We start from the raw sequence: 15,755 nt of genomic DNA, 5'->3' as shown, positions 1-15,755 counted from the left end.
ATATCAAACATGATGGCATAGCCTCCCTCTGTGCGACCTGCGGATCCAGTGATGCCTGGTGGAATACGCACTGGATACGCGATACGCGATACGCAGCTCCCCGATACAGCCAGGAACGCCCTGGTCAACTGCCTAGAGCGGTTTAGCGCGGGTCCACCGTCACGCTCGGAAACAACTTTTTCCCGGCCAGAACCCCAGGATGCCTGTTCGGGCCTAGCCCCCCGCCGTCTGGTTGGCTGGCCAGCGGCACAGCGGTGATTGGCTGGGGAAATGTCAAAGTCAGTCGTAATTCCGCCTCCCCTTTCTTTCGGACGATCGCATTAACTGCTGCGTTGGCCTCGCTTGCTTCTTCGTATCCTTTCGTTTTCCTCTTCCTTCACTTCTGTCTGCCTGTCTGGCCTTTCTTCATTTCTCAGGATCGTGTTTGTGGTTATAAAACTGCCTCAATCGCCTCTCCAAGTCGCCGTCTCCGAACCACTTACTCCGGACACCTGTGCTTCTTGACCGATCCACCCCTTTTTATCCCACTTTAATTTCCATTTGCTGTCAACAATGGCTCCCGCAGCTCTCGAACAGGAGAACCATGCGCGTGATGCGGAGTTCAACCGCGTTCTCCATGGAAAGTCCGCTGAAGCTCAGGGTGGTTTCGCTGCCATGCGCAACAAGGATGCTGCCGCTCAGAAGGCTGCTGTCGACGAGTACTTCAAGCACTGGGACAACAAGAGCGCCGAGGAAGAGACTGAAGAGATCCGTGCGGTACGTTTGCGACTCTCTCCTTTTCGATATTAAATCTCAGCCTTGTACTAATATTTTGACGTTCTAGGCCCGTCGCGCCGAGTATGCCACCTTGACCAGACAGTACGTGCTGCCATTAGGACCCAATTCATGACTTTGGCCTTCAATACTGACCCGAATTCTCCATAGCTACTACAACCTTGCGACGGACTTCTACGAGTATGGATGGGGTACCTCCTTCCACTTCTGCCGTTTCTCCCCTGGCGAAGGCTTCCAGCAGGCCATCGCTCGCCACGAACACTACCTCGCTCATCAGATCGGCATCAAGTCCGGAATGAAGGTTCTCGATGTTGGCTGCGGTGTCGGAGGTCCTGCCCGTGAAATTGTCAAGTTCACCGACGCCAATGTTGTCGGTCTGAACAACAACGACTACCAGATCCAGCGTGCTACGCGCTACGCTGAGCGTGAGGGTCTGGCCCACAAGCTGACCTTCGAGAAGGGAGACTTCATGCAGATGAAGTTCGAGGACAACACCTTCGACGCTGTTTACGCAATTGAGGCTACCTGCCACGCTCCCGAGCTCGAGGGTGTCTACAAGGAAATCTTCCGTGTCTTGAAGCCCGGTGGTGTTTTCGGTGTCTACGAATGGTTGATGACTGAAGAATACGACAACAACAACGCCGAGCACCGCAAGATCCGTCTTGGTATCGAGCAGGGTGACGGTATCTCCAACATGGTCAAGGTCTCCGAAGGCCTTGACGCCATGAAGGGGGCCGGTTTCGAGCTCCTCCACAACGAGGATTTGGCCGACCGCCCCGACACCATCCCCTGGTACTACCCCTTGGCCGGTTCCTTCAAGCACTTGACCTCCCCCTGGGACTTCTTCACAATCGCCCGCATGACCTGGTGGGGCCGTGGCATTGCCCACCGCTTCGTCGGCGCCATGGAGAAGGTCGGTCTTTTCCCTAAGGGCTCTCAGAAGACTGCCGACAGCTTGGCCCTGGCTGGTGACTGCCTTGTTGCCGGTGGTGAGAAGAAGCTGTTCACTCCCATGTACCTCATGGTTGGCCGCAAGCCCGAGTAAGCGGTTTCACCAAAAAAAAGCTTGCATTATGCGATAACGCCTGTACAAATCATTCTGGGACAGCATCCTATTGCATAGACAGCACGGCGGTCTATGTTCTTTAATATCCGGGTTTTCTTTTCCTTTATATTTCCCTATGTTTCATTTCCTTTCTTGTGTGTCATTATATTGCATACCGCCGCGGGATGCTTTGTTTTCGTTAGTGCATTTGCTCTTTTCTCCCTCTGTTACTTTTCCCATCTCATGTCCTGCCCATACGGGAATGGGCAGTGTACGATCTCACTGCTGAGTATTATGTGCCGATGGTGATGATTCCATTCTGTTGCTTGTCATTTGTTGTTCAGAATAGATTTAATAGCGAGTATCAGGAATAACGAGTCTCAAAATTACCCATTTCACACACTTCTCCTATCAACACCGTAAATATAAACCAGTCACATCTTTCTTGAGCACTACATCCAATGGCCTAATCAATATTCTACCGAGCCACTTCAATCTCCTTCGCCTCCGCTCCCTCTTTCTCCTTCTCATCCAAGAACTCCTCCGCCACCGGATTAGCATGACTAACCACCGCATCCTTGCCATCGAACAGCAGCGCAATCTGCTCCAGACTCGGTCCTTTAGTCTGTACATATATCAAAATGTTAGCCACCATCATGATTCTCAGCCAAACCATGTGTATATATATATGTATGTATGTATGTATGTATATAGATATAAAGGACGTGAGAAGGACAGAATGAACACTAACCTCAATAAAGAAGAAATACACCACCACAAACTCAACGATAATCCACCCCACATAGAAGAAATAGTACTTCCACGCGAACGCATCGATACCCAGCGGATTTACATATGTGTTGAATGCCCCCGTGGCGCCAGTGACGAGCCAGAAAAGGGCAATGCCTTTGGCGCGGATAGAGTAGGGGAGGATTTCGACGACTGCGTTTCAGTCAGCCATTGCAGTTAACCGGTATTCGGTTCCATCTTGTATGAGGCTTTATGTCCAAGAAGGGAACCAAAAAGGCATTGGGATAGATACTAACCGTATAGCATCATCGCGCCCGTCCAACCAAGATTATGTACTCCATTGTATATATAGATAAAGGCGACAGTGGCATACGATGCAGACTGACTACCCGTTTCGACAAATACGCCCGTACAGGCTGTTATGAGTGCAAAGACAAGCCAGATGAGACCCATGGACCAGAGTAGGAGGGGCCTACGGCCAACTCGGCCTGGGAGGAAGGCGAAGGCCAGCGCGCAGGCGAAACTGAACATTTGGCTTGTTGCTGTGATTAGAGTCGTGTCGACTTCGCGGGTTATCCCAGCGGATTTGAGCATGCTGCTGAGGTAGTAGCTTATTAGGCCGTTGCCGGACCATTGTTTGCAGATTCCTGGTTTTTTTTGGTGTTAGATGGTGGTGGTGATTGGTTTGGGGGTAGATGAACTCACCACACCATATGAGGATGAATGAACGCCATCTGTTCCCGCGGGAGTTGATCAGTTCTTTCCAGGAGGTCTTCTTGGCCGCGATCTCGAGCTCAATGGTTTCTTTCATTTCTTGATATTCCTGTTGCACTACGATGTCTTGAGCGTCGCCGTTGCCGTGGTATTTGGCTAGGATGGCGAGGGCAGCTTGTTCGCGGCCGCGGCTGATGAGCCAGCGGGGGGATCTGTGGTTGTTAGTGATTGGTTGAGATCACTGCTTAGTCTGACTTACTCTGGAAGAATGAAAGCTCCGATCACCTGGATTATTGAAGGGAGTGCTTGGAAGACGGTGGGGATACGCCATGCCCTAGCTTTGATAAGCATGAGGAAGTATGGTCTCGGGCAGTTGGACATACCATGCACTTGCAAGTCGGAATGATCCAAATGTAATCCACGCTGCGATAATTGAACCAGCGCTGTATGTAGTGTTCGACATGGACGTTGCTGTCGCTCGATGGGCTGGGTAGGCTAACTCACCCATCCACACTGGCCCGATCGCAGCCACTACTACACCCCCCATGCCTAGAAGCAAGCGAGCTGCGATGAACAGACCAGCACTGGAGGCGCCAGTAGCCATGCCAGTACCGGCAAGGCACAGGATCGCACCAAAGAAGAGGCAGTATCTTCGTCCGAGCCTGTCGGAGATGAAGGAGATAAAGACGACGCCGACGATATTTCCTGAACTTGTAGTTAGACTAAGTTAGAGGTCGCTGGGGTCAGTCTACTGTCTGACCTATCCAGTACATCGCACTCATGGCTCCTAGTAGGCTGCCATGAGGGTGATTAAAATCTGTATCGCATGGTCAGTCAACCGGACTAGCTGCAAAGTCAATACTTGACATGCCCTCCTGCCAAACATTCAGCTCTTGCACGTTATTGATCAAAGAAGCATCGTATCCTTGAGTGAACTCGCTGAACATGAGGAAGAACAGCATCAAGTTCAGCTTTCGTAGACCAGTGTCCTTCCACCATGGCCCTTGTTTGTTGCTCACCACCGTGGTGTCCTCAAGCGCTCTACGGTCGACGGGCTTCCGCGCACCAATTGCCATGATGAAGTCGGGTTGATTCGATAGTACCCCCTAGTACTGCCGCCAACTCCCATCAAGGAGATATATACGGAGTCTGTAGCGAAGGATCTCGAGGCATGTGTTGCCTAAGCAAGATAAGCATGCCCAGGCTATTATCCGGGGCCAAAACCTGGGGGAACTGCGGGGCTGATCGTGCAGATCCCTCCCCCAGGTTGCATAGAAAGTTCGGCCTAAAGCAATCCGAGGCGGCTGGAAAACACACCTTGTGAGCAGCTCAGACAGCTTGTGGCGATTGCCTAGCTCTCCTGTTGGTGGAAAATGTATTCCTAGTGCGAGTGACTGCGTCGCCACAAGCAAGAGCTGACATGTAATTGACTTTCGGGTTGCAGGCGCCCACTAGTATTGCTGCTACTATCTACTGTTCTTAGTGCTCCCAAGTAGGCCTATTCATTATCACATGCTCCTCATTGTGCCAGTTCATTGATGTCGAACTGTAGCACGGTAACCTTTCTTTTACCGTCTTCATCATCCCTCAATATGAGAACAGACAGAAGCTCAAACTTCGTGAAGGCCTCTTCGTCGATCAGTGGTTCTCCACTGTATCCATGATCTCTCCATACTACACGAAACTCTCCATCTATATCAGTCATACTCCTCCGCGCAATCAGCAGTTCATTCCCCGTATTCGACGGAAGAATGAAGAAGACAGAATTGAGCTTCTCGCTATGGACAAGTTTGCCCCGAGGGCCTGTAGGCGTAGGATAGATTTCAGGTAGCGCAAAAAAGGCCCACTGATTGTCCGACGAAGAGCGGTAGTAATGCATCCACGTCTCCTTTCCGGTGGTATTTTCTCGATTCAGTACATGCACTCCTCCCTGAGAGTCAACGTACTGTGCCTCCTGATTCATAATACCACTGTTCCGAGGGATATTCCTGACGAGTAGTTGACTATCTTGGGACTCGAGTCCGGTCCCTGGACGTGCTGGCTGAACAGTCACTGACTCCTGACTTGGTCCGTTCCATGTAGCACCATTGTCTCGACTGTACGCATAATATAAACCTTCGTTATTCTCGGGGCCATTAGGTCCAGCTTGCGCTTTGTGGGCCGTGGAAGCACCGTCCTTTGCTCCTTCATACTCGATGAAATGTCGGTTAGTCCAAGTAACGTGTAAGCTGTTCGTTGGTAAATGATAGGATATTCCATTGGGATATGGATTACACTGTCTTCCAACCAGATAGGTTCCCAGATGGACAAATTGCGCGGTGTCGGGACTGTAACGATATAGGACATCGGAGCCGGCACCTGCTCTACGGATGATCGTCAGATTCTGCTTCTCCGGAGTTTGCACCCTACATACTTTCCAATGCGACACTCAAAGTACATTTCTCTCGCTGCGGGTATAAATCTTGGATATGTAATGTCCAACAAACCGTCGCAGCCTGGTAGATGGTCTAGGATTGGGCTGAAGTTGCTTGCCGCCCAACTCGACTTGCTCGTGTCATTTGCCAGACCCGGTCGCGAGATGCGATATTTCAGCGCATCACAGTGGTGGTCGAACGACACATGAATTGTTCCATCACCGGCACAGATCCCTATGGATATCGTATTATGTCCGTCATCGGTCGTCTGGTCGTAATCTTCGAAAGTCAAGTATTGCCAGTTGGAGGAAGTGTCTTGAAGATCATGGCGCGCAATTGTGACTCTTCTAGAGACCGACTCTTCCCGTGGAGTATAGAAAGCCACATACTGGATGCTACCAGAAGTTGTGATTGCTGACTGTTGATATGCACAGGCGTTTAGGCGATGCTCAGTATTGGGGTCGTCCCTAAGAGCAGTAATTGATGGAATAGCCATGACTAGTTCAGCAATATCAGGCGCGCCAGAGTAATTTGGCTATGCAGACTTTTGGTGAATGATAGACTCCCAACTAAGTAGAGAACTACGCGATTCCACGAGGCACGTGAACTGGCTTGACACGGGATCGAGAGAAGGCTGCGGCCGAGCATCTCCCCTCCCAACATCTCCTCCCTATTTCTTTTCTCGCCCTATAACCGAAGGAATATGGCTATCGACTGGCCTCCAGTGCAGCTGATGTTTGGTGGAAGAACTTCTGGTCCATTCGTCACTGCCCCGCCCCCGCAATGACAGGGATCTCCGCCGGCGTCCATCGATGGCCAGCCATTCACCGATCGTCTTCAATAAACTCTGACGATGTTTGATCGCCCCCTCACATCAATTTATCCGAGCTGGCTCCATAATAACCGATGGCACGCCCGGGGGATGTATGAGTTCGAGCAATCCAGTTCGATTGACTTCGGCAATTGAAATAGGAGTCTCTGGAGGCTGTTGAGCAAGTACTCCGTGCTACAAGCATAGACAGGGTCGCGTTATGTACAATTCAATTGGAACCCTAGTTATGTCTGGCATCAGGATGGATGCTCTCATTGCTTCGACTCGTTTTCTGATTACTGGAAGCGGAGTCAATGGCCTCGGGTTTGAAATCCCATCGTCAGCTCCAGCAAATTCCAGTGGTCAGCTAGACGCTGCTCCTGTGGGAGTTTCGTAAGTCACCTGTTCTACTTCAAGAGAACTGATTTCTGACTATGACAAGATTCGAGTTTTTCGCCTTCCCGGAATACTTCCAGCAACTACCATTGACAAATTCTTGTTTGGGACAACTGCAGGATGCGTCAGGATCCTACTCGCCCATTCGAATTGGAGGCACAACGCAGTGAGCTATCCACGTTTTCCTTTTACTTCGACCAACCGTCCTAATTATTCTCAAGGGATCGTGCGACATACAATGCCTCTTTATCGTCGGCGGTCTCTTACAGCGTTGACTCGCCGGATGATGCACCAGAGTCACTCACGTTTGGTGACTCTTTCATGGAAATAGCAGCAGCCTATGAAGGGGCGGTGACAATTGGTAGGTCCTTGATATTGCCCAGAAATTATTCGCAGGTGCCCTTATTAATCTCACAAACCGCAATGCTGAAATATGTTTAGGGCTCAACAGACGGCTGGATAATATCGACAATACAATCGCCGCAGCGAAGATCGCCAAATCAAATATTGCCAATCTCTATGCCATTGAGCTTGGAAACGAACCAAACTGTACGTTCGCCGTATGCACTTACTTCGGGAAAGCAGCGCTAATCCTTGTCAGTCTTCACCTCAAGTGATCCAATCGCGGATGGTCAGTCATGGACAGCTGCAGCTGATGCAGCCTCGCAGGTCTCATGGCAAGCGTCGGTAGGGAGTGCTTTGGACGAGACGTCTTTCGCCCAAGCCGGGGTCTTCTTCGGCGTGGGTACATTTAACGTCAGCAATCTAGCCGAGAAAGAGGAAGAAACCGACAGCACCCAATACGTGCGTTCTTTCTGCCACCATTACTATCCACAATCCGCGTCTACCGCGGACCTAGACGAGTTGATGAGCCACACCGAGATAGTGGAGGGAGTGGCAGAGTTTCAGAGCCAGATAGTGGCTGCACAGGAGCTCGATAAAGACTTTGTCATGGGAGAAACCAACTCGGGTATGTTTTCGCTCGGCGCGTGTCTGACCATATGCTAATGGAAGCCAGCGACCGGTGGAGGTGGTGGTATCAGCCCTACATTCGGCGCCGGGCTCTGGATCCTGGACTATGTCATGCAGGCCACCATTCTAGGAGTTAAAGTAAGCCTACCGCCATACCATCCCCAGATCTAGAATAAGTCCTTTGGAATCTGACTTGGACAGCAATTATTCTTCCACCAAGGAACAATTGGCAACTGTACGTATTTCATGTTGTTGCTTATGTATGGTTGGCCGCAAGCTAATATTAGGTGCAAGGCCCGTATTGTTGGTGGGACGAGTCGGTGAATGCGCCATTCTACGGCGCCTATACTGCCGCCCTTGCCCTCTCTGGGGCCTCCAAAATTGCCCAGCTAGACACCGGGGATAGCAGGTTCGCAGCATACGCCTTCTACGATAGCAGTAACCAGCCCATCCGTGTGTTGCTGTACAACTCGGAGTATTACACGTCGGGGACGAGAAGCAACGTGAGCGTGACATTGAGCGGCATTCCTTCGGCAACCACTTCGGTATCCGCGTTGCGATTGACGGGAGACGCCGCGACAACGATCGTCGGAGAGGGGACGATCACCGTTGGAGGGCAGACCTTTGCGAACGCGACATGCGAATTGCAGGGCACCAAAGATATGGAGGCGACCACAGTAACAGCAGGGCGGGCAACATTTACTGTCCAGGCATCCGAGGCGTTGCTTATTTATGTGTAACCTAAAACGAAGCGCAAAAGCAACGATAGACCTGGTCGTATCAGATAAGATTGGAATGCACGGGACAAACCACGCTGGTCCAGCCAGGGGGCAATCCCTGGGTCCAGCTAAATTCCCTTAAGATTATAGCCGTTAATTCGCTTGGCTCGGTCCAGCCGAGAGCGAAAAAGTTCGCTCTCGCGCTCCGATAAAAGCGAACTCTGGCACTCGGAGTTGGATCATTTACCTCATTCGGAAAATATCCCGGGTTGCCCGTTGCCGACACGCCATACAGCGATGAGTGAGCCGCCAGTGGAAAATTGTTGCGATGGGGTTACCAACAAGGCTAATCATGGACTGACTCCTTTTTAAATCTGACCATCGCTCCTCCGGGCCTGTCTCACCGCGGATGGCATGATCTTCTTGTCTGCCGTGGTCTTCTCTCTTTCCTACACTACCTTTATCCTATTTCTCCCCACCCATCGGGCCTACGTCCCTATATTTGGACCAGAGTATGAGCTCCGATAAGGTACAAATGGCCGAGGCTGGCGACAAGGCTGAAGTCCCTCCTGCGGCCGTCTCGTTCTTCGATCCCGCTCTGAAAGCTGTTCGTCGCAGCGTGTTCTTCCAGTGGGGCCGGACAGGTTAGTGCCAGACCCATCAATGATTATTGTGTTCTTTTGCTAATTTGTATGCTATAGTCTTAATACTTTGTGTCTTCATCCTTTGCATCCTATCACTATTCTGGGCCGTACAATTCCACGCAGAGTCTCGATTTTCTGCTTTGACGGTTTGGGTTGTCGACTTCGATGGCCAGCTGGAGCCCTACCGAAATGAGACTCCAATTGTGGGCCCGATCGTGACAGAGGTTGTGGACCATATACTTGATACGAGCACCGAGCATCTAGGATACACGATCAAGTCTCCTGCGGACTTCAACAATGACCCCTGGGCTGTGCGCCAGTCCGTGTATGACGAGCATGCTTATGCAGCTGTGATCATCAATGCCAATGCCACTGCTCTTCTTCGCAACGCTGTCACCAACGGAAACTCGTCCTACGACCCCTACGGTGCGGCCGAGTTCGTCACGATCAGTGCACGCGATCCGACCACCTATTACGACTACATCAATCCCTTTTTATACGATCTCGACATGACCGTCCGGTCGTCCTTTGGACCACGCTGGATACAGTACGTCGCTCAGCAAGGGTACAACATCAGTCAAGTACCACAGGCCATCAACCCAGGAATTGGATTTACCTCCGTTGACCTTCGACCCTTTGCGCCAGCCGTCATAACTCCGGCCGTGAGCATCGGTCTCATCTATCTGATCATCCTTGCCTTCTTCAACACCCCGTTCATGATGCCCATACACATTCAGTTCATCAAGGGCAACCACCCTCCGCTGAAAATCCCACAGTGGCTCCTATGGCGCATCCTGTCTAACATTGGCACATACTTCTTCCTATCACTCTTCTACTCCTTTGTGTCCCTGGCCTTCCAGATCCCGTTCAGCAACCCCTCCGCACCCGACACGCAGGTAGCCTACAACCCCAACGGCTACGGCCACGGCTCCTTCGTTGTCTACTGGATGTTGAACTGGGTGGGCATGTGTGCACTGGGTTTCCCATGTGAGAACATGGCGATGATTATCGGTCTTCCTTGGAGTGCGCTCTTCCTCATCTTCTGGGTCATCACCAACGTGGCCACCGGTTTTTATGCTTTGGATCTGGCTCCAGGCTTCTTCAGATGGGGTTACGCCTGGCCTCTTCACAGGAGTAAGTTGCTCCCTCATCTCTCGCAGTTAAACAAACTAATATTTGGTAGTTGTCGAGGCAATTCGCACTATTCTCTTCGATACGCATTCTCGGATCGGACTTGACTTCGGTGTCCTTTTCGCCTGGATCGGTTTCTCGATCTGTCTATTCCCGCTCGCTGCAGCGTTTATGAATTGGAAGATCAAGCGGGGCTGGGCGTGAAAGGCTCATGTCCTGGTTTTAGAGATCAAAAGCAATAGACTGTTTTGATATTCTTTCGGCGAGCATAAAACTGGGTTCTAAAGCTCGGCATTTCATTTCTTTCTTAATGTGATTTGGGTTAATAATGGAGATAGGCAATGCGCCTAAGGAGGTTCGTTTCAGGTATATATTTCTATTTATCTATTCTAGACAGTTATAGAGCCTTGATGTATCAGATTCTAGCTTTACATACATTGTCATATTAATAGTACCATGGCATGATCGGAATACCAGTTATTACAGACTACTTCACTGACACCACTCTAATCAGCCCGACAGTAAATTAGGTTTTTAGTTCTCGTTGTCAATGCCTGCTAGAACTAAAATTCATAAGAAAAAAAAAACAAAAAACGAAAAACAAAAAAAGAAAACAAAAAGGAAAGTAAAAAAAAAAAGAAAAGAAAAGAAAAGAAAGGAATATTAACTTCATTGGACCTGTCAAGAGATCTGAAGCAAACACCCAATAAGTCACGTGACTAGCGGTCACGGGAAACCAAAAAGAAATGTCCCGAGGGAGGTTCGAACTCCCGGCCTTGGGATCGCATGGAAGTTATGCTTCCACGTCATACTGTAGTATGAGACCCACGTGATAACCAACTACACCATCGAGACGACTTGTTGAAAGCCGCAACCTTTATTTAGGCTATATACCACCCACTTCGTTTCGCAACGCCATCTTGTGTGGGTGACATGAGAGTTTCGATTTTGTGCTATTCGATGGTGTTATTTTCGTAGGAAGCTTGATTATATTTACTTGTGCTGAGATAAAGGGCTGAATGCTGTATTTTGTTCTTTCATGCGTTCTTGAACAGTGGCGAGAATTTGGGTGTCACTGCCGTCTTGGTTCACTGGTATATATATCCAAACAGCAGCAGTCATATCACAGCCATAGTGAACTTTAAATTCAGTGATGGAGATAATATATCCACACACACAGCTAAAGCCAGATAATTCCACGCAAGGGAGAAAGTATCACGCTGCTCATAGAAATTTGAACGGAAGATCAAGAATATCGCCGCATATACCTCACCTCGACAAAATGTAGTTTGATACGGGTCCGGGGTTTAATCGCAATCCCCAGACTCAATGCGGATCCAGTAGCAAAGTAAATCCCGCTATTCCGGATCTGGCATGCACCTCGACAGACCTTGAATTTCGAAGTCGCTGCTGGTGGCGTATTGTCCCTCTACTTCCAACTTTTACCCCAGCATGAATCAGCACATACAAAAATGGTGTTCATATCCATATCCCCTCACCGAATCAACTTTAACTAGCTAAGATTAACACTCCGTGGTGAATATTGACAGATTTGAACATCATTAACGTAAACCACAATCGCGCGGCCCATACAATCGCGCGGCCCAGCTAATAATGCCATAAACCATTTGTAATAATTGAAATATTTCAATTATTTGAGAAGTATAAGACTTTATATTGAGTACATAAATTATAGTAGTCATAAACCTTTTTTAATATTTTTTCCAAGATTTCTATAACTATATATAATAGCTGGTAATATAAAATACACGTAAAATACATATATTTTAAGATAGTCTATCTATTTACTTTAAAGATTTTTAAAATAACTTTGAGTAAGTCTAGTATATCTATATTCCAGTGATTAGGCTTTATATAATCCTAAAGTCTCATAAGAAGTGTATTTTTTCTTAGAGGTTAAAAAATCTAGAAAAAGATAGATTTTGTATGGCATTACAAGATGGGCCGCGCGATTGTGGTTTACGTTACCAGCCTTCAAGGCGGTGTTCCGTGCAATCTAATAACCAGCTATGTGGCCAACTTTGAAAAGGGGTGTCTGTATTTCTGATACAGTACCGAACAGCGACATTCGGGTCAGTTGTCTCGCCGGTTTCATAGTCTTTCGACTACGGTGATGAAGGAGCCTTTGTCCCGTCACTGTGCATTGACAATGGTGCATATGGAAATTAACACTCCGTCAGCAATGCATTTCCGACGTCAACGAGGCCGGATCGTCCAGTGTGGGGTTGGAGGAGGACGCTGATTTGCTCCGATGAAGATGACAAAATAAAGTGCTAATGAGCCTTTCCTTCCTCGTCCCGTGCGCCAATGTTTCGCTAGTGCTTATCTTCGTCGGGCGACCAATAGTTATCTCATTAAGGCCGCCATATCGTCGGAATCAGCGGGCTATCCCATGATCATTCCCTCATGTGGCTTCTTAGAGAGGTTCCTCGTATCGGCTTGCACGACGATAGGCATTCAGTTGTTGTCGAAGCTACTCGGGCCAAGCTGTCATCAGCTCCCCAACCTTGATACAAGCACCATAACTGTCAACTGAATGTCCTTCTACGAAAACTGGGTAATGGATCTATCTTCGAAAATCTCTAACCATCTCACGCATCTTCAAGGTCCGAGTGGAGCAAGCCGAAAACGGCCGTCGCCATGTGAACGGACTACTTAAAGCATGGCTTCTCAGACGTCCAATGCTAGGGTGCAACCAAACCCACACTGTAACATAAGGTCTCCGCGCTAGTAAACAACAATTTCTCCAACGGCCCGTATCCAGAGATTGGTGGACCTGTCACAGAAGTACCTGGGTTATTACACCACAGACCCTTGACGATGGCGGTGCGGTCGCACGACTACAAATACCGACACTTGCCCTCCTCCTGACATTCCAGGGAGCCCACCAATTATTGCATACTGGCCTTTTTGCTGCTACACATATGCCTTTCCTAGCATTAATATAGAAATGGCGCACAGTGCACATCCTACAGACACCTGCCCTGTCAGATATGACATCCTCATCATTGGTGCCGGTTTTTCGGGAATATTTATGTTATATCACCTTCGCAAACTAGGCTACTCGTGCCGGATTTACGAAGCAGGGTCAGATCTGGGAGGGACATGGGCAAATCATATCTATCCAGGTGTGAGAGTCGACTCGGAAAGCTGGGTTTATCAGCTGTCCATGCCGGAGGTCTGGGAGGATTGGTCATGGAGCGAAGTTTACCCCTCCGGTCAGGAGCTGCGCCGGTACTTTGCCCATGTCGACAAGAAGCTTCAAATCAAGAAAGATGTGGACTTCCGGGCCAAGGTAGTGAAGGCACAATATATCCGAGAAAAGAGCCATTGGCGCACCGAGACCGAGGATGGTCGAATCACCCAATCCCAATTCCTCATTTCATGTACAGGATTTGCATCGAAGAGCTACACGCCTGCTTTTCCTGGGATGGAGGATTTCAAAGGAGAAATCTACCACTCCGAACACTGGCCAAAGGAGGACGTCAATATTCGGGGGAAGAAAGTGGCAGTGATAGGCACGGGCTCAGCAGGGATTCAGATCATTCAAGAGTGGGCGAAAGAAGCAGGCACCTTGACGGTTTTTCAGAGAACACCCAATCTGGCTTTGCCCATGCGACAGCTTCAACTTCCTCCAGAGCAGGAGGTCATCAAGTCCATGTATCCGCACGTATTTCGGGACCGCGGCAAAACCTTTGCGGGGCATGTAGCAACGCAAGTACCCAAACGGACATTTGACGTTTCACCCGAGGAGCGCGAGGCTTTATACGAATATGTATGGAAAAAGGGCGGTTTTCATGTCATTATTGGAAGCTATATTGATGTTTTGACCGACCTGCAAGCAAACCGTGCCCTGTACGACTTCTGGGCTCGAAAGACGCGTTCGAGACTCCATGACCCCAGGAAGCGGGAGCTCCTGGCACCATTGGATCCACCACATCCCATTGGAGCGAAACGATCGTCACTGGAATTGAATTACTACGAAGTATACAACCAGCCGAACGTCCACCTAGTCAATGTGCGCGAGGAGAAGATTGTTGAATTCCGGCCCTACGGTATTGTAACGAGCAGTGGAGCCTACCATGAGCTTGATGCGGTTGCATTGGCAACTGGGTTCGATGGTCTGACGGGGAGTTTGACTAGTCTAGGCCTTCATAACACAGAGGGCAGATCTCTGAAGGAAGAATGGAGAGACGGCGCAAAATCATACCTGGGATTGACGCTTAGTGGATACCCCAATTTCTTCTACATGTGCGGAGTGCATGGACCGAGTGCGCTTAGCAATGTACCATCTACTATGGAAGTCCAGGGGCAAATTATCATCAACATTATCCAGAGAATGCGGGCTAATCGACTGGCATCTGTTGAGGCTACACCAGAAGCCGCAGACTCGTGGTCAAATGGGGCGGATGAAATTGCCAACGCAACATTATTTACTCAGGCGGACTCCTGGTACATGGGCGCCAATATCCCGGGAAAGAAGCGGCAGATGCTCAATTTTTGTGGTGGGATACCGGCATACGAACAGGCTTGTAAGGAGGCTTTGGAGACTTGGAAGGGGTTCCGGACTGTACAGATGGCAAATCTCTGAAATATAGGAAGACTCCATGCGGATTTCACGGCGAGAGGACATGAAATTAACCATCCCCCCCGAGTCATTTGCTTGATGTGCAGCGATAGCTGACCAGCCAATAGTAGGCCAGGCTGTCAACCTTTTTCTCTAGCCCCAGTAAAGTACTACCAGCACATCGTAGCCTCGACAGGAAATACAGATAATACAGCCTTGCCTCAGTCGGCAGAGTCATGACTCTCCCGGGGAGCCTTCTACAGGTAGGGATCAGCAATAAGATGTACTTATCAAAGGTTCCCGAGGACCAGTATTTTGACATTGACAATCATGTATCCAAAGGATTTGCGGGAAACGCATGGGTCCCTTTAATGTGTCTTGCGGGATGATCACCCGAGACATAGTGCCTCCACTGAAGACAGGCGGCCGCAGATGTCATGTTTTTGGGACCTACCGTGAAAGGAGGATATAGACTAGCAGTATTGAAGAAAGTTAAATTACGAGCCACGAAACTCTCTCCGCGAAGGATGCGCCTGACATGCTCTACTAGATAGAAAATCAGCTAACTAGTTACATCAATGCATCACTAGTCTGAGAACCAAAATTGCTTGCTTTTTGCATCCCAGGCTACTCCATACTTTCTCCAATCAATATAATGGCCTTGTCGAGGCGTGGCCTCAGGTTTCTGCAGGCCTCCCAGGGCCGACCAAGTGTAAAGCAGCCGCGGATGCCATCCAAGAGCATCTCTCGCTTTCCCTCTTCACCTTAACAGGCAATCAATCACAAACTTTCTTTGG

The 15,755-nt window shown here is 49.3% G+C and overlaps 6 protein-coding genes and 1 non-coding gene across 7 annotated transcripts; 4 read left to right on the top strand and 3 right to left on the bottom strand.

The window, feature by feature from the left end:
* The first annotated feature begins 332 nt into the window (after positions 1-332).
* erg6 (sterol 24-C-methyltransferase) lies at positions 333-2,219 on the top strand. The gene is made up of 3 exons (XM_026764780.1): positions 333-756; positions 824-858; positions 925-2,219. The coding sequence occupies exons 1-3, from the start codon at positions 553-555 to the stop codon at positions 1,817-1,819; spliced, it is 1,134 nt and encodes a 377-aa protein (XP_026631279.1). The 5' UTR covers positions 333-552; the 3' UTR covers positions 1,820-2,219.
* Positions 2,026-4,359, bottom strand: BDQ94DRAFT_181563 (general substrate transporter; the record flags this gene model as incomplete). Its single annotated transcript, XM_026773911.1, has 8 exons — positions 2,026-2,444; positions 2,571-2,761; positions 2,866-3,216; positions 3,275-3,495; positions 3,543-3,617; positions 3,667-3,988; positions 4,044-4,100; positions 4,146-4,359. The coding sequence occupies 8 exons, from the start codon at positions 4,357-4,359 to the stop codon at positions 2,298-2,300; spliced, it is 1,578 nt and encodes a 525-aa protein (XP_026631278.1). The 3' UTR covers positions 2,026-2,297.
* A 443-nt stretch (positions 4,360-4,802) lies between these two features.
* On the bottom strand, positions 4,803-6,193 carry BDQ94DRAFT_166449 (BNR repeat-containing protein; the record flags this gene model as incomplete). The annotated part of the gene is made up of 2 exons (XM_026770553.1): positions 4,803-5,646; positions 5,697-6,193. 2 exons carry the CDS (start codon positions 6,191-6,193, stop codon positions 4,803-4,805), a joined length of 1,341 nt encoding a protein of 446 aa, XP_026631277.1.
* A 577-nt stretch (positions 6,194-6,770) lies between these two features.
* On the top strand, positions 6,771-8,616 carry BDQ94DRAFT_166448 (glycosyl hydrolase family 79 C-terminal domain-containing protein; the record flags this gene model as incomplete). The annotated part of the gene is made up of 8 exons (XM_026770552.1): positions 6,771-6,901; positions 6,951-7,070; positions 7,126-7,265; positions 7,346-7,453; positions 7,506-7,874; positions 7,923-8,014; positions 8,078-8,111; positions 8,171-8,616. The coding sequence occupies 8 exons, from the start codon at positions 6,771-6,773 to the stop codon at positions 8,614-8,616; spliced, it is 1,440 nt and encodes a 479-aa protein (XP_026631276.1).
* Positions 8,617-9,008: 392 nt separating this feature from the next.
* Positions 9,009-10,976, top strand: BDQ94DRAFT_74989 (SNG1 family protein). Its single transcript, XM_026776450.1, has 3 exons — positions 9,009-9,239; positions 9,297-10,373; positions 10,423-10,976. Exons 1-3 carry the CDS (start codon positions 9,110-9,112, stop codon positions 10,572-10,574), a joined length of 1,359 nt encoding a protein of 452 aa, XP_026631275.1. The 5' UTR covers positions 9,009-9,109; the 3' UTR covers positions 10,575-10,976.
* A 141-nt stretch (positions 10,977-11,117) lies between these two features.
* Positions 11,118-11,225, bottom strand: BDQ94DRAFT_t28. Its single transcript has one exon. It is a non-coding gene; the product is annotated as a tRNA-Met (tRNA).
* A 2,106-nt stretch (positions 11,226-13,331) lies between these two features.
* Positions 13,332-14,982, top strand: BDQ94DRAFT_181559 (flavin-containing monooxygenase; the record flags this gene model as incomplete). Its single annotated transcript, XM_026773910.1, has 1 exon — positions 13,332-14,982. The coding sequence occupies exon 1, from the start codon at positions 13,342-13,344 to the stop codon at positions 14,980-14,982; it is 1,641 nt and encodes a 546-aa protein (XP_026631274.1). The 5' UTR covers positions 13,332-13,341.
* Between the last annotated feature and the right edge of the window lie 773 nt (positions 14,983-15,755).

Source organism: Aspergillus welwitschiae, assembly GCF_003344945.1.
Source record: "Aspergillus welwitschiae strain CBS 139.54b unplaced genomic scaffold BDQ94scaffold_3, whole genome shotgun sequence".
In the NCBI taxonomy this organism is placed as follows: domain Eukaryota; kingdom Fungi; phylum Ascomycota; class Eurotiomycetes; order Eurotiales; family Aspergillaceae; genus Aspergillus; species Aspergillus welwitschiae.
Note: the sequence above shows the minus strand (reverse complement) of the source record. Positions and strands in the feature narration are given on the sequence as shown.